Genomic DNA, 23,444 nt, shown 5'->3' on the forward strand with positions numbered 1-23,444 from the left:
CTAATACCAAGGCTTTGAGGCAATACTGACCTAAAGCAGATCAAACTCACTGTCCAAAGCACACAGCAGCCTCTTTGTCCATGAACATCCACACAAAAGTTAACAGGTTCTTCCTTCAGCCAAGGATGCGAATTCCATCTGTGGAAGGCTCCAAAGTTCTCAGCCTCACAGAAATTTACCTATTCAGCTAAGATGAATGCATCAAAGTATCAAAAGCACAAATAAAACCAATTTAAACCTACATATTGGTATAGATTCAATTTTCTTTAAAAATTTTGTGGGGCTAAACATAGCATTTATCTAGGCAGATTTCTTTTTTAGTAAGTCATTGCTATAACTTTTCCAAAAATACTGCATAAAAAATAGCACATCTTATGAACTCATGTTTGAACAGAAGCAGTTCCAAGTTTAAGCTTAATGTTTTTTAACAGCTTTGGGTTTAGTTTTTTCCTACAAAATGAGAAACTATTCTACAGGGCGACCTGCTTATTGGATGAGGGAAAGGATGTGGATATAAGCATGTATAATAATTGTGTATGAAACAGTTCTTCTTTAGGTAACAAGTAATGGTGATGTAAAAAAAACCCAACTTACCCTTTCTTTACTTCAGCAGTTTTTCCCTCATTAACTTCCACCCAAGTGAACTGATAACCAACAGTAGTCCACTAGGCATGCTGGCCAAGGTGGCATAAAATGTTTTTCTTACTTAACCTTATCAAATACACCTCATTCACCATCCCATCAATGACAAGTATATGGATTCATTGAAAGCAAAAAGAAAGTACAATGAAAACCAAATTAAGCAGTTTTTACAAAAAATTATACATTTTTGTGCAATGAAGCATAGAACAGCTGTCACCTAGTTCTCAGCCTTTAAGTTACTTCTATGACTAACGGCATGTCCCTCTGCTCACAAGACAGCATGATTTAAACCTTCCCTGATAAACCATCAGTAAGCCAAGGACCATTTATTTCAGTTCTTCAGAGGTCTTCACACATTTACATAACAATATTGACAGCAGGGAACATACAGACTTGATACACAACAGGAAAAACATTGCCTATCAGATCGCTCTTACACACACAGTCAGAACAGATACAGCCAAAGATGAATCCTATCTCTAAGTGGATGTCAGTGAATGAGAAATAGTAAGACATGATGACCCTCCATCAACTCCAAACTCCATTTCTTCCCTTTGAGTCAGACATGTTTCTGTGGCTATAAATTGCTAAACTAATCAAAATTAATTGAAGAAAAACCTGTTAGGTTCAAGGCCACAGTCTGTTAATCCACTCCCTACAAATTGGTCACAGCAAGCACATGAAAAATAAATACCCTTCATAAAGAAGCCTACACTGACCTAATTGACCAATGATAATAAATGGGTGAGATTTTTTCTACCTAATCCATTGTTACACTTACTGTCAGATCAGAAAAACTCCACTGGAAAATATGATCAGCCATTTTCTTAACAGTAGTGACTTACCAGGTGCTTTCCTTCTGTTTGATGTTTGAAAGTGTATTTTTATCTGCTGCGTCCACATTAACATGACACTTGTTTTTCTACCATGGTGGAAAACTTCTATCCCGCTGGGCTACAGTCAAGCCACCACTCGCAAACACAGACCAAGTATGATTAAGTTTTCAAATTTCCAGATTACAATATTTGCAAGAAACAAACAGCAGTTTCCATAAGAATTTAAGAAGTTTTAGTGCTGCTGAATTTCTATTAAAAATAACACTACATCAACTGAAGTCTTCATTTATTTTCAAGTGTTCAAATTGTTATTACACATATGCCATTTAACTATTTTTTATTTGAACATTAAGGTAATTACAGTTGGAGGGCTCATATTTCCAGTGGGCTCTCTGCAGTAGATACCACCAGAGCAAAACATGAAACATTCCACACGGTTAACAATATGACATTTGAGTTACCGGAATTACAGTCATCAATTTTTTTGTTAACATATCACATAAGTACGTAACTGAGGCATTTCCTTTAACAGAAATATCAAATGGTACTGCAGTTGTTTCATTTCAATATGAACATCTCTACATAAGAGCAACATCGTACATGACAGTTTGATTTATCACACATAAGGTACTTTGGCAGTTCTAACTGTGATGTGTTTTTCCTCCCAAGCTCCATAGTAGGTTTAATTTATAAAACATATTGCTAATATGCCCTGCATAAACCTCAAGAATCAAACGCATCTTTCTTTTGCCACTTCAGTGGGAAAGAGAGCAGTGTTTTTATCTCATATTACACAGCCTTTTCAAACATGCACGATTTTCTTCCATGGACACTTCTACATGTACCCTAACTACCATTTTGTCTTCAAGAAAATAATCTTTATTAAAAAATCTGAATTTTCTTCTCAAATTAGAAAGACTACAGCTGTAGACAATTACAAGACAAATCACTACCAACTATTTATTTGAAAGTAACATTGAATGTGTCAAGTTTTTATCAAGTAACAAGCAGAGTCATCTGAGGTACAATGAATTCCCTCACAATTCAATTCATCCCATTTTGAGTTCATTTGGGAAACTGACTGGTTTATTTAGTTACCTTTTTTGTAGGACAATCATGCAGATGTTAAGGTTGGCTCAGGTAAAATACATGATATTTTATCATTATTAGAAGCAGAAACGTAACTGGAAGATATAAAACTATTTTTAAACAGACAAGTTAAGTAAAATCAAACTGCCCCAAGTTTTATCAAGTAAGGTGGGATAAACAGTTCCAGTTATTATCACCACATATTCAGCAAGGGGGTTATCTATAATAGGCAGTAATAGATCTTGGTTAATAAATACTAATTTCTTTGAACACCTCTACCATCAGTTTCCACATGAGAAACTAATTACTGTATTAAAACTTTCACTTACTCCCAAGGGAATGTATTTAATTCTCCACCTTTCTGTACACAATTATATTGTACTCTGATACGCAACTGCCATCCAATGACCTACTAGCACAGTAATCTGAGAACAATGTTCCCTCTAATATAATCATGCACTTTAAAGTAGCCACATGAAAGCTTTCAGGTAAAATGGGTGAAATCTAGTTGCAAAATTTCGTATTTAAAGGAAAAAAATCATATATATACATCACAAATAAAAAACGCCTACGACCTGTCAATAGTGATCTGAAGCAATTTATTTCATTCACTCATCTGTGAAGTTTTACCAAATATTTCATATTTATTCTGTTTGGTCCAAATATCCCTACATGCCCTTAGGAGTCATGCAAAAAAAAAAATGTTGTGCTCAAAAAGGCATCTGCTACCACAAAATATCTCTTCACCCTTTTATTCACCCTCAAGCAGTTTGTATAAACTCAAGATTTCCTAAGCTATATAAAAACAGATCTTAACTTTATCTGTATTATGTCAACAAAGGGTAAGTTGAAAACCAGGTGGAGGTATCTGACATAACATTTAAATTAAATCATATGTATTTAACTTGATGAAGTCACCCTTTCATATGTATTTGTATCGAATTATAAACTCTGCAGCACAGAAACAGTGTATGGCACTTCCATGCATGTCCGCAATATAAACAATTAAGATATTCCAAAATTAAACAAATAGTCAAATTTGTCTATCCATAGAAAATTTTAAAACTACTTTAACATCAAATGGGATAATTACAGCTGAACCAATAAAGTTGTACATTCACTACAAAGTCTTGAAACATCAATTTTCATGAAGTTGTTTCATCTTCTTCCTTTAACTGAATTATGGCAGAAAATGAACTCTTCTCCAATTCTGCTAACATACATTTCTTCACTGTAGTCATTATGTGTCAGCTAACATTGATCTTTCACCTTTAACTTCCATACTGGCATGCCCCTTATCTCTCCAAGTTCTACTCAAACATCATATGCTCCCTTCTTCATTCCATCGTTTGTGACACTTACCAAGAAGCCCTTCAACTAGGGCAGCATCTAGTCTACTAGAGCTTCCACTGGACAGAAGCTTTTAACAGAATAGTACAATGTTCGACAAGCGAAGTTCGCTAGAGTCATGATCCACTATGTATCAGCGCTCCACCATAAGCGCTAAGTATCTCTGTACAAAAGATAAAACAGCTGTACACATGTAAGCCACACAAAGCAAGCCAAGTTAAGTGGTCTGGGCAGGCAGTGTGGACAGGACAGAAGCATGATAGCCAGATACTTTGGCTGAAGCAATTTTAACCCTGTGACTGTTTAACCTGTGTTACAGCCTAGTTTAAGCATCATTGTTTACACAATACTCTCAAACGAACAAAAGCCCTACAAAGACAGGTTAACTGTTCTTTTCTATAGAATAACTAGTTAGTATGTGTTCAAGAATTAATTTAATGCAAAGCTTGGAAAGGGTACCTAACTAATAACCACATTTGGAGCTTTTAAATACTATCTTACTCTGAGGTATATGTCTATTACTGTACAAGTTTATGCATCACATTCTAGAAGTCTAGGGTCAAAGAAAAAAGGCTAATTGTATTTTCTAAGTCAAGCAAGCTATAGAAAAATGGGAAGAAATCGCATGTGGCTTGTGTTCAAGTGTTATATTTAGCATAACACTTCATGCAAGTAATGCAAAAAAGTCTATATAACCAGGACTGTTTACATCTGAATAAACAGGGTAAATTAGCAAATACAGTATTTAAAATTATCTACAAAAATGTGTTTTACCAAGTATTCACTGTATCAAGTCTTAAAGCAGAAAGCTATCAGGGCAATACCAAAGAGTATGAAATAAAACAAAAAATTAAACTGAGACATTTTAAGAAATCTCCTCTGAAAACAAATTTATATTAACTGTTATCTGAACTGAAACAAAGACTAAAGCTATTAGGTGGCCTTATTAAACACCTTCAATCAAAAGGCCATAAACAAATATGCTTTACATATTATTTGATTTGTTTATTATACACCACGAGGTGAAAGCAACACATCTCCTTTTAGTAAAGTATGCACAAATAGCCTCACTCAGAATACACTTTTAATGCACATAAAAAAAGTATTCATCTTACAAATTGTTTTGCAATCCAAATATACAATAGCTTGGAAAACAATATTTTAGAAAACAAAAGCCAATGTAAAAAGACCTCTTGAAACAACTAAAGTGATAGAAGTTCCTGTATGGCTCTGTCTTTACAGTTTTCTTACTGCATCATCAATATCAGAAATTTGTTCCTTCAGCTGGTTCCACTGTTCTGGATTTAAAGAAATACCTGAAATGCATTAAAAATAAACACTTAAGACAAAAAGAAAATTGTGGTGCAGGACCTTGCATAATTACTATGAAGGCTGGTTTCATTATGTCGTAACTATTAATGCTTGAGCTACTTCAACAATCATCTCAGTTACAAACTGAAACTACTCATTCAGAACACTTTGGTTTAACTTTAGACTTCAGCTCATCTCTGGACAAATTGAAATTACAAAGAAAATGAGCACAATCTAACAAATTCATTCAAAAGTATTAAGCTAAACACAGGAGGGAAATACAGCTCTGGCCTTGATAGAAGGCAGAACAAAACCCCTGGGAGCAAAGTAGGAAATCATTTGAATTCCTATTGGCTCCTAAAAGCCATACCTCTGTGGCCTGAACTTCTACACACTTTTAAAGTACCATATTTCTGAGGGTTTCTTCCTCCTGTTTCTTAAAGAACTCCCTAGCACTCACAAACCAACACTGAAGTTATGTTTTTCCTTCCAAGTTTACTCTAGTTTCTAGTGACTTTCAATCAATAATGATTTAGTGCCCCATAACCCACCTCCTCAGCTCTAAATTTGTACTTCCTCAAGCTTGAGTCCAGGCACATTTTGCTTTGTGGTCCTCATTCTTTCCCTGTAATCTCTACACCAGCTCTATGCAAGTACAGACTCACAGGCCTACATATCACACACTCTCCAGCCAGGTTCTTTTACTATTTACCCCCAACTCTCACCCCTCAGTGATCAGGCTTCCTTCACTGCTTTCTCCCTGTACGTGGAGCAGGACCTGAAAACAGGTGAAACTTTGAATTCCACTTTTGGGGCTCATTGCCTTTTTCTTCTTCTACCATCACTGAGCACCCACCATAACTCTGAGCAGCAAACCAGTCTGCATGGAGCTACTCTAGGCTGTTTTCCACCAGTCTTTAGAGGGCAGGTTTCTTTTGAAAAAAGTTAGGTCAGGTGCGCTAACCATTTAGGGGATCAAACATTATCAAGATGTCCCTGAACCACATACCAGATGAACTGCACGCAGTTCAGACCTGCTCTGACACAATTTAAACTGTTGGATTTTTTTTATTATACAATTTCAACTGCTTATACTGTTGTCATGAGCTGCTTATCTAGCTAACCTAAGTGCATCAACAGAACATCAGACTCATATACGCTATCAGATCATTAATTTTATCTTAATAAAATTCAGATCCTTTTGCCACATGGACAAATATTTCTATCTACATCATGTAATTTTTGTCACTTGGTCTACCCATAAAATCTCAAACTGCATACACTTTTGACTTCCACATCAAAATACAGCAGGTTAGAGCCTTAGACATTAGAGGAATCTTTTTTATGAAGTAGCAACAACAAATCCAAAACAAGAAATTTTCCTGTACAGTACCAATACACCTGTTCATACAAACCTATTCTCAACAGTTATTTAAGAAATGCTGAAAATGCTTCTCAAGCTTTCCATATGTCTATTCACTGAATTGCTCCTGGACAGACCAGAGGAATGTAACAAACCTTATGCTGATTGTACATTAAATGCCTTCAATCTCCAGGGCAGAATGTTTCATGCCTACCTCCTTCCTTGCCACAATATGATAACTAATTAAAAGCAGGCTTTTCTAAGAGAAGCAACATGATGTTAAGGAAAGCACTACTACTGCAACCATCCCTGCATCCTCATCTTACAGGTGGCAAAATTCTGAAACTGGTTCAGTGAAGGCATGCCATACAAAACAGGTATGGCAGCAGCAATTAAAGGTACAATGGCTTATGCTGTGCTGCAGGTTAGAAACACAGTACCAAAACATGAACGCTCAAGCTATTTCCACCTCAACTAGAATCTTGACATGGTTTTCCCCAAATTAGTCACATTAGATGTCTTTATTATTTTAATCTAAAATTTGATAGAAATTGAAGGACATAATTGTTCTAAAGACATAAACATCTTATCACAAGTGAGTAAATGTAATAGAAGAAAGAAACTGCATTAAGTTAATCAATGGGGGGGAAAAAAAAAGTATGGCTATGCTTATAACTCCCATACCAAATTTACTTGTATTTGGTGCCTTGTCTTGCATAAATCATGGAGGATCCATTTAGGAAAACAGACTCCGGCCAATGAACCCACTTTGCTTTTGTTTATAATCTACAGATAAAACCAACCATTTATTAAAACACAAAAAATTATTATTAAAAATTTATTAAAATATAAAAAGTAAAAATATTACTCTAAAAACGTCATGTAGCAACAAAGTATAAAAATCTGACACACAAAATTCTCCAGCAAACTACAGACAATGTTTTAATACAAAATAACATGAAACAGAACAATACCTTTTCTGCCAGGCTTCATTTCACCTTCTTGATCCATCCAATATTCTCTAATATCAATTAAGACTTTTCCTTTAAAGTCACGAACACTGACATACCTCATTTTGCCGATCTGTCAAAACACATATAAGGGTATTTTACATATTACAGCAATCATTTTTCCCAGCAGTATCAGACTCAGACATGTGACACTGCACACTGCATCTTATTTTAGACACCAGAGAAACAGCCAGATCAAAAGCTTAATCCAGAATAGTCACTAGGCTAATAAGTAATGGCAGTATAAACACATGAACGACTTAAAACAAGTTGACCATTCAATGCTCAACGCAAAAGTAGTTCTCCTAGAATAAAAACACCCATATTCTTAACACACTTACTTCTTACAAAATTTACTGTTTTATGAAATAAAAGTTTTGCCTCTATTATAACCATCTTTGTTTGCAGCAGTTATAAACAAACAGGGAAAGAGGGAGCTCTACTCCCAAATCTAAATTTTAGTCCATTCCAGATGTACAGAAAGCAAATGAGATATTCAGATAAGATAACCACAATTTCTAGATGGGTGTTTGTTTTTTTTTTTTCTTTTTTTAAACACAGTAAATACAGATGGCAATGAAAGTTAGCCAACTCTCCCATGCCTGCTCCCAAGTCCTCAGCACATCACTAGAACTGTGGTTAAAAGACTATCGCATTGTACCAGATGTTCCAAAAAAACATTCAAAACCTTTAAGTTTACCAGCATCTAGCGTAGTATAAAATGACTTCCGCATTCCGTAATTCCTGCACCACAGTGGCTTAACTGAATTATAAGGGTGAGTTACAAGGGGCGGGGGAAGCAATCACACTAACAGCTATGTATTACACTACATATTTAGGCTCATTAAAGACCTTTCCAAGTTTGATACAAAAATGTTTGTTCACATAAATTCAAAGTATAATGTGGACTTGAGAATCAGAAATTATATAATAAAACCAAATACAGTTCATGTAAGAAAATCTTAGAATTCTGTACGCACCTTCTGGATACACTATATGGAGAAAGAACACATCCTAAAGCAAGCAATTTTAAATCAGAATATTCGTTCCTGATAAAACATTTAGTTCACACATCTTGTCTTTTGATACAACTTAATGAAGGTCCAAACACACCTTACTAGCATTAAGTCTGACCAGAAAGGTTGAACAACTCTCCATAAACTAAAATCATCCACAGAAAAACGTTTGAGTCATAAGCTGTTATCTCACAAAACAGATACAAAAAAGGAACTTTTATGTTCACTTAAAGTCATTTTTCTTCTTCTACAGATCATGTTAAATTAATCCTAAAATTGATTTTTAAAGCAATCAGGATATCTTTACATACCACAAGCCTGAAGCAGTTTTCCTACTTCAAAGCTTCCTTTAAAATAAGTAGAACATTACAGTTTATAAGATAGTTATTTTTTGATTGATTTATTAAATACTTTCACCGTACTACAAATTTAGCATTCAAAAATAAGGTATGTCGTCATGGTAGCTTAGTTCTTTCAGACCAAACTTGGGACCATGCCCAGGTCCACCAGCACTGCTGGCAAAGTATATCCTAAATAGCCTAACACAAACAACATTTCTTGGTTTTACCCTCTAACACTTCAGTGACTTTTAAGGCCACCTCTGGGAACAGCTTCAAGTAGTATACCCTGCAACACTTTTTTTTCCAGGGCTATCAAAGAATATTAGTGCATTGTCAGGTAATTCAAGATTTGCTTTAGGATTTTAAGGATAAGACTATATGTCTTAACTTGACTACAGTAAGGCAAGGGGCAATAATGCAAAGTTCACATTTAGTCAGTAAGTCTAGCTTAAATGGAAGCAGCTCCATAGGAAAATGTCAAAATTAAATTAGGTTTTACATCACTATCTAGATTTCAGCTGAATGTTCACATTTAATTTTGAATGTTCAGTTGAACTCTACGCAAAAGCTGCCACTGCTAAAAGCTTTAAATAGGCTGTTCTAAAATACAGCTTTCAATTAACATCTCAGGTTAAAAACCTCAACCAAAATCTAGCTTTAACTATTTAAGTAAACTGATGTTTCCTGATGTTCAGTTACCTGCAATTGTGGCACAGATCCATTTCTGAACCATTCTTTTCACACAGCAACTGATAGTCCTAGAATAATTTCACTGATCTAAGACATCTTTGTATCCCTATAACCACAGCAGTGATCCAAGGGTTGTAATCATTTATAGCAGCACAGTTACTAGAGCTCAACCTTCACAGACAAGTGCATATGCTTCTTACTAAATATTACACCTCCTTATTCTACTCTATTGAATTACATAAATGAGAAGACATTAAAACCATTATTTCCAGGTTTCTGTTTCTTAGAATAAAACACACTGAACTGTGTCTCAGTTCCTTTCACTATGCAACTGACTTCCTGTGTAAGTTTCACCAACGACCTTCTTCACTCTGATTTCCAGTTTGTCTTGATTAAACTGTACACACACTGTGGAAACACAAACAGCAAAAAACCATCCTTCTTTCTTAACTATATGGATAGCATTAGAGTGAACACAATAGAGAGTCCTGTTAACAGTCAGATCTGCAAACCAGCAAATTGATTGTGAAATGCATTGGTGACCCCCTAAGTTTCAGAATTAATATGCTAAACCAATCACCTCCGTGAGGGACTGAGTTAATGCCTCAAACATTGTGGCTGCATAGTGCCATGAGCCACAGGTGGAGGAGAGGGGGCACAGGCACCAGGCAGACAGCTCACACCTGGCACAGGGAGATTGGTTCCACATAACTGGGCAAAAACAACTCAGTGTTTATCTGAGGAAGGAGCTCCACAACCCGCCCCAGTGGCACCTGCACAGCAGACTGAGTTACATAAACTGAACAGGTGTTCCAGAGCCATGTAAGGCCTCAAGGGGCCTGACTGCACAGACCAAGTAATCAGCACACAAAGTGAGACTAGAGGCTGGGACTGGCACCTGAACCCCACCCTCCCTCACCTCACATGTAAATGAGCCCAGGAAAGCCCACCCTTTTCCTCTCCTCACATGTAAATGAGCACAAAAGGATCCACTCCACCCCGCCTCATATGCAAGTGAGCCAACATATTTACAAAACAGAGAGCCATACCTCCATGTACACCCACCACCATCACCAACAAGACCACAAACTGGACCAGAGACCTCGCTGGAACTCAGGGTGGTGATTCAGATCTCTACCTCTATTTTTCTATCCTTCTCCCTTTCTTATGTTACAGAACATTCAGTTCTTTTTCAAAGTAACAGAGTTTACTATCCACTGGTGAAAACCGTTTCTAGAGTTCTAACAGAGTTTAGTTACCTCTACAAAGGTTGAATTGGCTCCTGTTAAGATACAGCTTCTGCTGTTAATAATTCTTCAATCAATCCTTTGGTGTTACATCATCTTAATTTAGCCCAAGGGTATCTCAAGTCCTCTCTGGCACTAGCTGGCCTACGTATTAAGAGATAGGCCCAGCCATCCCTAGCCCCTCTAATCTTTGAGGACTGGATAGAATGCAAGGCAATCCATCTCTTATAAAATTGATTTATTGCTACGAATGCAACATTAATTGGCATCACAGACAGGATACCCTTGTTTGTGCTGAAACAATCGACTGGACCAGGGTCCTTAGCATGACACCTGAGAAGTGTCATACTCTGTGGAGAAACAGTGGAGTAGCCCTCTGAGGGTTATTAAGTTATGTGATCCATAAACTCATAGGTTTTACCATGGCCTCCCTGGGAGGTTTAACCATGGATTGTACTCCTCTCCTGGAGAAATTAGAGGGCGACAGTGTCCAACCTTCTCCCCCTGGAATGGTTTGGGCCCAAAATAACCAGCATAATCCACAGGCAGTAGCTGACAGAATCACCATCTTAGCTAAAGAGCAGAGGCTGAGATGGGGAAAAGGAAAAGCACTGGTCTTGTGCAGTATTGGGGGCTGCTTTAGTCACTGCCCACAAAATAGACACATAAACCAACAGATCTCAAGTCAAACAATGAAATCACTACAAGACATAGTTAAAGTTCTGCAAGAACAACTAAGAAATGAGTAACTAATGAATAACTAATCAGAAGCTGCATACTGCCTTGGCAGAATCACTGGAAAAAGAAAACATGCTAAGCAAGCAATTAGATGAAACCCGCTCCGAAGCTGATGTAGAAGCCATGAATGCAGATCCTGACAAGGGAAAAGAATCACAATTGTCATACCCCCTTAAAGACCTAGACCATATAAGAAAAATACTTCCCCTTGGGTGTGGGGGGTGCTGCACAGACAGAGCACCCAAGGCACTGAGCTCTGCTCTGCCACCCTGCTCAAGACAGGGGCCACTCCTGTTTAACATCTTAATTGATGATCTAGACGAGGGGATCGAGTGCACCCTCAGTAAGTTTGCAGATGACACCAAGTTGGGTGGGAGTGTTGATCTGCTCGAGGGTAGGGAGGCTCTGCAGAGAGACCTGGACAGGCTGGAGCGATGGGCTGAGGCCAACTGTATGAGCTTCAATAAGGCCAAATGCCGGGTGCTGCACTTGGGCCACAACAACCCCCAGCAGCGCTACAGGCTTGGGGAGGAGTGGCTGGAGAGCTGCCAGTCAGAGAGGGACCTGGGGGTGTTGATTGACAGCTGGCTGAACAGGAGCCAGCAGTGTGCCCAGGTGGCCAAGAAGGCCAACGGTATCCTGGCTTGCATCAGAAATAGCGTGGCCAGCAGGGACAGGGAAGTGATCTTACACCTGTACTCAGCACTGGTGAGGCCACACCTCGATTACTGTGTTCAGTTTTGGGCCCCTCACTACAAAAAGGACATTGAATGACTCGAGTGTGTCCAGAGAAGGGCAACGAAGCTGGTGCAGGGTCTGGAGCACATGTCGTACCGAGGAGCAGCTGAGGGAACTGGGGTTGTTTAGTCTGGAGAAGAGGAGGCTGAGGGGAGACCTCATCGCCCTCTACCTGAAAGGAGGTTGCAGAGAGCTGGGGATGAGCCTCTTTAACCAAGTAACAAGTGATAGGACAAGAGGGAATGGCCTCAAGTGGCCAGGGAAGGTTTAGACTAGATATTAGGAAGCATTTCTTTACAGAACGGGTAGTTAGGCGTTGGAATGGGCTGCCCAGGGAGGTGGTGGCACCCCAATCCCTGGAGGTGTTCAAGAGGCAGGCTGACATAGCGCTGAGGGATCTGGTGTAGTTGGGAACTGTCAATGTTAGGTTAATGGTTGGACTAGATGATCTTCAAAGTCTTTTCCAACGTAGACAATTCTGTGATACCTGCACCTGAATGCCAATACAGGTCCCTTAACGGCCACTGTGCCAAATATAGCAGAACTGATTGCAACCATTCAGGAACAAGCCCACAGAATTTTGGCCACCACTGACGTAAAAGATACGGTTTTTATGGTTCCCTTGCAGGATATGGTCAGACAGTGTTTTGTTTTCACCTGTGAAGGCGTACAATACACATTTCCCATCTCCCCCAGGGATATTGTCATTCACTGACTATTGCCCACTATGCTTTAGCACAAGAGCTTGCCCAAATTATCCCCAGGGAAGGGAGTTACAAGTATATCTGTATATTGATGACATGTTGATTGGTGACTCCAATGTCTCTGTGGTAGGACAGACTCAAAAGGATATAATTACAACTCCCATCCTCTGAGATAAAACTTTTAGGCACCTGGTGGAGGGGAGGGACAATGTGTATTCCTCCCCAAATTTTAATTACCCATGAACAGGCGAAAGTGCCCAGGAACAAGAACTCTAACATGCTTTAGGCCTATTGGTATATTGGAGAAAACACATTCCAAATTTTTCTATCATAATTCAACCTCTGTATGATCTAACAAAAAGAAAGACATCTTGGACATGGACCCCCGTCTACAAGGAAGCCTTAAAATTGCTGATTTTTGAAGCCAGGGTATACGAGGCCCTAGGGCCAATACACCCAACCAACCGCCTCCAAACTGATTAGGGCATTGCAACCCATGGGCTTTCAATTTGTATGTGGCAACATGGACCTGAAGGCCCCACTTGCCCCACTGAAATTTACTCCTGAAGTTTCAGAGGTGCCAAAAAGCACTACTCTACCTGAGAAAAGGGTCTTTTTATAATCAATCTAGTCTTACAGAAGGCTGACAAAATTATAAAGTGGCAATCAATTATTCTGCGAGGGCCCTTCAAAGCCCTAAGCTCTGTAACTACCAGCACTCCACCTCCTGCTAGAGGAGCACAAAGGGAGACTGAGAAAATGGTACACAAATAGATCGCTATTGTCATACCCACAAAGTAGGGGAAGGAACACCTAAAATCCTTCCCCTACAACAACCAACAGATGCTAAATCAGATGAGAAACACCCTTCATCCCCCATTAAGCCCAATGACCAATTTAAAGAACATATTGTTTACTGATGCATCCTCTGAGAGAAGGAAAAGTGTGGAAATATTGAGCAGTAGCACTGCATATTGATTCATGAAACCAAGTTGTAACTGAGGGGGAAGGAAGCGCACAGGTGGGAGAACTGACAGCAGTATGGAGTGCAATAAAAAGGGGAGTGAAAAACAAGGATCCGCTATACATTTATACAGACTCCTATGCAGTGTTTAAAAGGTGTACAGAATTGCTTCCCTTTTGGGAGCAGAATCAGTGGGAAGTTAACTGGGTGCCAGTATGGCAAAATGATAAATAGGAAGAAATTCTGGACATCGCTAAGCATAAGCCTATTTTAGTGGGGTGGGTTGCAGTCCATCAGAAAGGAAGCAATCAAGCTCGCCTTCTTAATAACGAAGTGGATTTCCTGACTCACTTGGCAGTGATGGCGATGACAGAAGGGAGAGGAGAAGTGGGAACCTATACTAGAGTGATCACACGTTAATCATGGCCACTCAGGAATTAAAGATCTCCTTAGAGAAGCGCGGAGTTGAGGGTGGCCCATGAGCTATGTGGTACTGTTATTTCCACATGTGGTTAATGTCACACACATCTTGATCACTATCCCCCACAAGACCCCCCACTTCATGGGAGCAATAACAAGGGTCTATGGGAAACACGGCAAGTAGATTACATAGGTCCTTTCAGAAAATCAGAATGAAAACAATATATTTTAGTTGGGGTAGAAGTCGTCTTACATCTCATTCAAGCCAAAGCAGTGGCACAAGCCACTGAATACAATGAAAGTGTTGAAGCAGTGGTTCGGTTATTTATCTAAACATGAATCTATTCAATCCAACAATGGTAGCCATTTCACTGGCAAGGTGGTCCAAGAATGGCCGAAAGATGAGGAAATTCAATGGGTACTTGATACCCACTACTATCCCCAAGCTATTGGGATAGTTGGAAAAACAAATGGATTATTAAAACCTGTCCTCAAGTTACACAGCACCAGGTGGCCTGCAAGACTTCTGGATGCTATGGCAAAGGTTAGTAACAGGTGGGGTTAAAACATGGGTGTCCTAAACTGCTTTCTATCCTGAACCCCCTTCCTTCTTAGCAGAAGACAAAGATCTGGCAAAACCCCTTCACTATCTGGGACAGCCAGCCCTAGTTGATATGCCAACTATAGGAGAAGTACCCACTGAATCTTTATGCATAGGTAGCTACCAATGCAGACAGAAAAGACCGTCATATTCATACTCTTAAGGATCAGAAGGATGGAATTCTTCATACGTTTTGTATATGTATATATTACAGGTTATCAGAAGAAGCAATGTGGGATCTACGTTAACTTGAACTATATTAATCATTGTGTGTCTCTTTTGTTTGATTACATTTGTGATTTTTGTGTGTTATAGGGAAAGATGTTTAGGGCAACCATCCTCATCACCTTCAACCTTGTTAGTAGTATACAAGGGGAGGGATCCCAAAATCTAGCTTGGGAATTGACACAAGGATTTATAAGTGTGTGGAACTACACAGACCAATGGGTATGTCTGACCATCCCTAGGTCAGCTGAGGAGGGGATTGGGATGTGACTGCTTTCCATAAGTCTCACTCATTTCCTACTGCAAATGGAATGGAGAAATTCATCCCCGATTCTACCACCCATGTTAAATATTAATGGTAAAAAGCAATCACATAAGACATGGAATGGATGGTTAAGGCTCACAAGAAAAGATTTAGAATGGACCCCCTCCCTCTAATATCTCCCTAGACAACTTACAGAATAGAACACAGTGCCATGTCTCGTGGCCATCAATGCAAAGGAACATTCCAGGTGGTAGGGCAGACTTATTCACAGGAACTGCTCTTGAACAATGTACAAATTATCCCTGGAATCCTCAAGAAAACCCCATTACAACCAGTTACGAATTTGTGTTTGACTAACTTCAAATGGAACTCTGCGTGGTGCACCCAACTCCCACATGTCTATAACTGGACCCCTTCTAGGGACAGGACACAGTACCAGTACCAGTGGACCTGTCCATGAAACAAATTAAACAAAACCAAACACAACAAATAGATGCACTCCCCAACTTGAGACCAACACCCCCAAATAACCCCCTATTTAATTGCAAGCAAGTTATAAATTGTACCCATGGTCCTGGGGATCCTGCAGAGACATGGTACCTCACAGAACTTGGAATTTTCATCTGATATATGTGTATATGCTGGGGGTATCCCTCTATGGAATTTGAAAACTCTGACCCACATTGTAATGGGACAACAAGGAACAAAAATGGTGGTAGCCTAGAAGCATGCAGAATACCTTTCATGTACCCTCCTGAAGAAGGAGCACCAGCAGGTAAGATCACCGATGCCATTAATCAGCACACAAAGTGAGACTAGAGGCTGGGACTGGCACCTGAATCCCACCCTCCCTCACCTCACATGTAAATGAGCCCAGGAAAGCCCACCCTTTTCCTCTCCTCACATGTAAATGAGCACAAAAGGATCCACCCCACCCCGCCTCATATGCAAGTGAGCCAACATATTTACAAAACAGAGCCATACCTCCATGTACACCCACCACCATCACCAACAAGACCACAAAATGGACCAGAGACGTCACTGGAACTCAAGGGTGGTAATCCAGATCTCTCTCTACCTCTATTTTTTTATCCTTCTCCCTCTCCCTTTCTTATGTTACAGAACATTCAGTTCTTTTTCAAAGTTACAGAGTTTACTATCCACTGGTGAAAACCATTTCTAGAGTTCTAACAGAGTTTAGTTACCTTTAAAAGGTTGAAATGGCTCCTCTTAAAATACAGCTTCTGCTGCTAATAAGTTTGGTGTTATGTCATCTTAATTTAACCCAAGCGTATCTCTAACATCAAATATCGGAGTCAGTTGTCCAGGACAGCCCTCTCCAGCAGTAAATGGCCCACCTATTAAGAGACAGATCCAGACACCCCTAGCCCCTCTAATCTTTGAGGACTGGATAGAACTCAAGGCGATTCATCACCTTGAACACAACAGCCTTTCCAGAGCATCATAAACTTATATATTTATGTGCTTTCAGGAGCCTATAATAAAGACATTACACTGGGAAACCGAAGAACTTATTTCTCCCAAGTCAAAAAGCAAATAAGATCCCAGGGAGGCAGGATCACACACAGATGGACAACTTTTGAAGTAACAATTTCAGTGAAATGCTTGATCATGCGATGTGGTTCCACTCTGGGTAGTCATTAATACTGCATCCTGACATCATTAACAAACCTCACCCAAATCACGCATAGGTAGGTGACAGCATTTGTCAAGCTAACCAAAGCACATGATGCAGAGCTCACGTTGGCTTGAGGAATCCAACCAACACTAAACTTTTCCATGTTAACATGAGTAACACTTGTCCTTAGGGACTGTAGTAATACATCACAAATGGGAGTAAGATAAACTTCTGCAGCCCAGCTGCACACAAATCCTGTAACAAATCACAAAGTATACTAGGCTACCTATAAAACTTAAAAAGGCCAAGACATTTAAATAAATACAATTAAATAAAGACAATAAATAAATTGGGGTTTTATACTGAATTAATTCCCTGCTACTTATATTTATACTATTCTTCATAATTAGTTTCAAGAATAGGATTACACCAACATTAGTCTCAAACAAAAATAATAAGATGTAGATCTTTTATGAAAACGCTGAATCTTCTGAATTCAGCAGTCACAATGAGCTCTATATTAAGGAAAGCTGTATACTTTGAGAATACAGCCTGAGGGCGTAGAACAAGAAGCCTCCAAGTTTCACACCATTTGCTGTCACTCCCACACACAATATGGACACCACAGAACTTCTGACTATCCTATGAATGCTTTACAGGCTGATTTCCATCAATTGATGCCACACTTGTAAGTTATACTGCAAAGTCACTTGCACATCAGATCATTTTACTGCCATGGGAAAGCAGAAATGGAGTTTCTAGTATTACTAACAGTCCCAGGACAAACAAAAGCATACCTAAAAAATTAACACGCAACTAGATCTTCTAGCAAGCTCTCGGGGGCGGGGGGGGCAGAGAGGGGAAGTATCCTCAGACCTACAGTGCTATTCCTACACTGAAACAGTTGAAACTTAGTTAATGCACATAAGCTGATGCAGCATGAAAAAACTCAGAACAATAACCATCTAAAAAAAGTTGTTGATTAACTCAAAGGCAGGCAGAGACTAAGTAACACTGATGGTTTAGGTCAAGGTGATATTCAAGTATTTTTTCTGTATTATACTCAATACTGGAAGAATTCTGCTCTTATCAGACTAACAGAAGTCCTCTACTGTCTGTTTTTAGTAATTTTATTATCTTAGGTCAAAAAGGTTGACAGAAATGAGAGCATGCAAATACTTTTGCTTTTGTTTGAAAGGGTTTGGATTTTTTTGCATCAGGAGAGCACAAAAAATGCTTGGAACTTACTACAAGCATAGCATAAAGTTTACACACAGCTTTTTTTGAGTTCTAACTGCAGTTCACTGCTTAAGATCTAGAAGACACTATCTCATTCTTCCTATATGGTTCAAAGCATGCCTCATCAGAAATAAAAATATTATATTCTTCCTTCAATGGGGAAGTCAGGCATTGCCTTCAACTGAAGCTCTCCCTCCCAACTAAGTGAAGAGGAAAGTGAAAACTGATACATTAAAAATAACTGCCCTGTATTACACTATCAGTTAAGCCAGTCTTCTCTCTAGAAAAGCCTTCTTTTTTTGCTATATTACTTTGCACAGCTACAGCCCAAAACTATTTCTTTTGCTTTACTCAGTGTTGGGGCCATCTTATCAGGCACCTCTCCCATACCCTTTCAAACTTAAGAATCAAAGTCTAAGAATTTAAATTCCAGCCAGCTAGAGACATTTAGTAAGTCTTGATTCACACCCCTAAAATGGGAAATTCTGAGCTACCTATTTCTTGCACAGCTTTCAGCTCACACTGCTACTGACTCTGCTAACCCCACAAATTCACTGCAATACCCTTAATTCACAAATGCACCTTGCTACTGAAAAATGTACATTCATCTTATCTCAAAAACAAAGGACAAAGCCAAAAATAACAACCTTTCTGGATGTTCAGTGAGAAAAACCTGCATCATAAAACAAAGCTACCAGCAAAATGTATTCCAAGACACTGTCTCATTTATAACACAGGAGCCAAGTTGCCCTTGACCTGGTTAAATTAGAAATGAAGAGTGCATACTTTGTTTCCAAGAACCTTTCTTTCCAGAGCCCTAACTAAAAAACATTTTCATGTAGAGAGAGTCCTAATCCAATATGTACAGTATACCCACAGTAAGTGCTGTACATACCAACAAAATGACTACCCAGAGTTATCATGGGCAAAGACATGAGGGTTAGATCAATTGCTACAACTCAGATTCTTTTACTCTGCTGAAGCCTGACAACATTTCTTCTGAGCATCTCATCTGCATGCTAGCATCATAATCCCCTTTGGCCAAGGCTTCAGGAGACCAAGCACTATGCTGTCAAGATACTCAGATCACCTCATAAAATTCATAGTGAATATGATGTAACATGTTACCTTAACCAGGCTCTAAGAGTCATCAATTTTACCTGAAACATATTCTCGTCTCTGTTACTGCTTTGCTTAGAAGAAGCTGCACCTTTTGAACTTTCACCAGTCTTTTGTTTCTTTACAGGCTTTTCTGGAGCTGCTTGCTTTTTCCGCTTTGCCTTGGAGCAAGAATAAAAAAGTAAAGCATGAAATAACTCCTATAAGTTACAGAACAGTTTATGTTAGAGGTCACAAACTACTACTATGCAATGCACATTATCACCTTCCTGCTGTGAAGACAGGAATCCAGTACTGTACATTTAGACTGGAATTTTAAAAAAATAATCTTTAAACAAGGCCTAATTCTTCTTGTCAGTGAGGTTTGCCATAACACTCTGGCTTTAAAGAGAACTGAACTAGACCAAAATAGATTTCAAAAATCCTACTCTTTCTGCACAGTAATACTGTCAGTTCAGAAGTTTTGTAAAAAAATGTAAAGTCTGATGGAAGTTTCACCTTCCTTTCCACTGAGTGCAACAAAAAATGCAGGACAGCTTACAACTCTTCTAAAAAAAAAGATGATATAATGAAGAAAGGATCTAGGTATCACCTCCATTGGACAAATTTTTTTCTAAATCAGTGCCAAGTCTCTGTCCATAGCATGATAAATTAAACATGTTTTTAAAACATTCAGACAATATCATCTGTAAATCAGATTACCTGCAGATGCTACAAAGTTACTATTTCTACTAATGGTTATCTAGTAACAATGCCTGCCCGCAAGAAAGAGTAATACAAAGACACCAAAAATTAATCTCACCTGATAGAATCATACTGTGGAGAACCTCTTTTAAAGACAAACAGTTCCAACAAATATGGGAGGTTATAACAGAAAAAAAACCAACAACCTACTGCCCGTTAAACAGATGGTTAAGACTGCTTTTTCAGGAATACAGTTACCTCAAAAAAAAAAATCAACCTACCATTTTCTCTTATATTAAAATCTGACAGAACACCTGATTTGCAAAGTGCAACCAAGTCACATTTGAACTAATTCAGTAAAGCGGACTGAAGTCTGTTCACATACTACATTAAAAGACCTGATGTCTGCGTTACCACCTAGCATTTCTTAAAAAGATAAATGCACTGTTTTTTTCTGGCTTTGTTTGCAATGTCTGGTACATCTATACAAACTTGCAAATTAAAAAACTGTTAAAAATAAATGACAACACTCAATTTATACATTTAAAACAGTCGACATGTTAAAATTAATCAACTCAGAGTCATGCAGGTTGGCTCAGCTTTTAAGTGAGAAACTAGCAGATAGTATTACAGTAAAGGTAAGAATCAGAGAAAAAGAACATGCAAACAAGGTAAGCCAGTGGCACAAGGAGGACAAGGCAAGTGTAAGTTTTTTATTTTGGACAAGTAATCCAGATACTAAAATGGGGGTAGAGAGGGAGTGTGTGTGTCCTCAAAATTAGTCCAAATTCTTGACACCAGGGGCAGCTTATACAGAAACCTATCACTTGCCAAAAAGGAGCAAAGAATTCCAGGAAGCTTGTGGTAAGATACATCATATGGAAAATCCTGAAGAGAGCAAAATGCAGCTTAAGAAAAAAGTTTACTGCAAGGCAAAAAGCTTCCTATGCATCCCAACCCTAATCTTGGGAGTGGGGTTTTTTTGTTGTAGTATGGGGGGAGAGGTGAATTTTGGATTAAGTGATAAATTGTATGGAATGACATGCATGTTGTGATGTAATGCTCACCTAATTCCTTGACCCCAGCCTGAAATACAAGGTTAATACAGTAGTAATAAACTGCATATAATGTTCACCTTTTTGTCAACTTCACTATCTGAATCACTGGCAGATGAGCTTGAAGACACAAGTTCCTTTGATTTCGGCATTCTAGGAAGAGAATAACATGAGAACACTATACAAGAAATACATCCCATTACAGCTGGAAAGGCATCTTCAAACATGTTTGTAAAGGCTCAACTTACTAAAAAACCTCCTAAAGACCTTCCTGCCTTTTCATATAAGCTTTAATACACATTGTAGATGCGATCTCACTTTTCCCTCTTATATCTCTTACCATTTTTGCTGCAACTGCATTAAATGCAGTGGTTTAGTTTTTGAACTGTTTACAAAGGGACAATTTTTCACCAGTTTTATATACCCCAGATATGACAAAAACCATAATGTAAAAAATACAATACTGTCCTCCAGTGGAATTCTTTATATTACATTCAAAAATATAAACTACCAAAGCCCTAGCATTATCTATACTCTCACATGGGTATTTCACCCAGTTGGATTTGCAAGCAACACGCTGCATAATTGTCATACATGAAGCTAAAGTTGCCACCAATAATACAAAAGTCTGAAAAACACCTCAGTTAGAGTGAACCACAGTATTGCAGTTAATATTTCCACTGCAGCTTCAACACATCAGTCACTCGAGTCTATTCATTCACCAGACAAGTGGATATTCAACTTTCCTTGAATGCTGCTGCCAGGTGTGCTTCTACATCTCTAGTATTCAAACATGTGATTAGATATAGCAGTTGCACATCTTGCCTGCTACTAGAAACTCTTTGCAACAAGTAAGTAGCTCATCTGTTCTTTCAGAATAAAAATAAGCATCCCAGAGAAAAACTATATAAAATTACCTACAGTTAAGAAAGGCCAAGAAAAGATTAAAGAGTGTATCTCAGGAAAAAAAAAAAAGGAATAGCAGTGTTTTTAAGCTGGCAGTGAAAAAAACATCTGTAAAAGAAAAAACAGAGTCTGAATAATGCTAATGGATCGACGTGGTTCTAAAGTAGGGTAAGTTCTTGCCGTGATAACTTGGAGCACGATAGAAGCTGTAGTGCTGAAAATTAAACAGGGCATGGGGAAGCACGCATAAGCCACGCTGCAGGATGGAGGCAGAAGAGCGCTGGAATGGGACAATATAAAAAAAGCACAGCGACAACATGTAAATCAGGGAGCCGAACAAGACAAGACTGATTCGCAGAAGGCATGGGCATCAGCAGGGGACAACCTCGGGGTCCGCATCAGTATGAGGGAGTGACAATATGGAGGAAGGTGGAAGCGGAAACTGGAGAAAAAAGAAACGGGGGGTGGTGGGTGCCCTCGGGAGAGACTGGCAGGCAGAGCGTGAGGAGACACCGCAGCACCGGTGAGAGCGAGGGCGGAATGAGACGGGCCAAGCGAGGACGAGGGAAAGATAGAGGAGAAGGACAAGCCAAGAGGAGCTAAGAACCAGCCGCCATTTTCCTCCCCTATTTCTCTTTTCCACGGCTCGTGCCGCCCCCCAAGAGAAAGGAACGAGAACTGGGGGGTGGGCAAGGACGCCCAGGTCCTCCCAGAGCAGGGTGACAGCAAGCGGGCTACAGGTCACCGGCGGCGGAGGAGAGAAAAGGCAGCACAAAAAAAAACGGTGGGGGGTCCTCAGCGGGCAGGGTCAGATCCCAGCGTGGGGGGAACAGAGCCGGGCGGTTCCCCGCCGCCATTTTCTCCCTCGCACAAATCCTCTTTGCCCCCCCAACATGGCAGCTTCTCCTCGACAGCAGCTCCTCCTCCCGCCCCAGGCCCGCTCCGCAGCGGGGCATCCCTCCCGCAGGGCACACCGGGCAGTCGAGGAATAGGGGAAGCCTCGCCACACGGCCGCCCAGCGCGCCCCCCGCCCCGCGCCGACCAGGAGACGGCAAAGCCCCCGCAGTCGGCGACAGGGTCGAGGGACAGAGAAAATGGCGGCAGCCCCGATGGGGCGTAAGGGGGGGACCCCAACACTCACGTCCTACTCCGCACTAGGCTCCTCTACCGCACGAACGAAACGGAACTGACGCACCGCGGAATCCCCGCCTTTGTCTTGCACCACGTGGGAGGGGGCGGGGGAAGTCTTTAA

General features: G+C 39.7%; 1 protein-coding gene across 2 annotated transcripts; it reads right to left on the bottom strand.

Moving 5' to 3' along the window:
- Window positions 1–1,747: 1,747 nt before the first annotated feature.
- Window positions 1,748–23,419, bottom strand: SUB1 (SUB1 regulator of transcription). 2 transcript variants are annotated; one of them, XR_012626984.1, is made up of 6 exons: window positions 23,334–23,419; window positions 21,367–21,439; window positions 19,589–19,708; window positions 7,566–7,674; window positions 7,276–7,377; window positions 1,748–5,233 (listed from the first exon to the last, which is right to left on the bottom strand). XR_012626984.1 is itself a non-coding variant. In XM_074855245.1 (5 exons), exons 2-5 carry the CDS (start codon window positions 21,436–21,438, stop codon window positions 5,154–5,156), a joined length of 381 nt encoding a protein of 126 aa, XP_074711346.1. In that variant the 5' UTR covers window position 21,439; window positions 23,334–23,419; the 3' UTR covers window positions 1,748–5,153. The 2 variants fall into 2 exon arrangements, 1 of the variants encoding a protein (XP_074711346.1); XM_074855245.1 differs by lacking the exon at window positions 7,276–7,377.
- Between the last annotated feature and the right edge of the window lie 25 nt (window positions 23,420–23,444).

This window comes from Strix uralensis, chromosome Z, assembly GCF_047716275.1.
Source record: "Strix uralensis isolate ZFMK-TIS-50842 chromosome Z, bStrUra1, whole genome shotgun sequence".
Classification (NCBI taxonomy): Eukaryota; Metazoa; Chordata; class Aves; order Strigiformes; family Strigidae; genus Strix; species Strix uralensis.

Excerpts from the sequence above, each read along its gene's own strand:
- SUB1 (XM_074855245.1), bottom strand. The coding sequence starts at position 21,438 with ATGCCGAAATCAAAGGAACTTGTGTCTTCAAGCTCATCTGCCAGTGAT. Across the intron at positions 7,675-19,588 it reads GAGACGAGAATATGTTTCAG|ATCGGCAAAATGAGGTATGT; the intron begins GTAAAATTGATG and ends GTGTTTTGACAG. Across the intron at positions 5,234-7,565 it reads AATGAAGCCTGGCAGAAAAG|GTATTTCTTTAAATCCAGAA; the intron begins GTATTGTTCTGT and ends AATGCATTTCAG.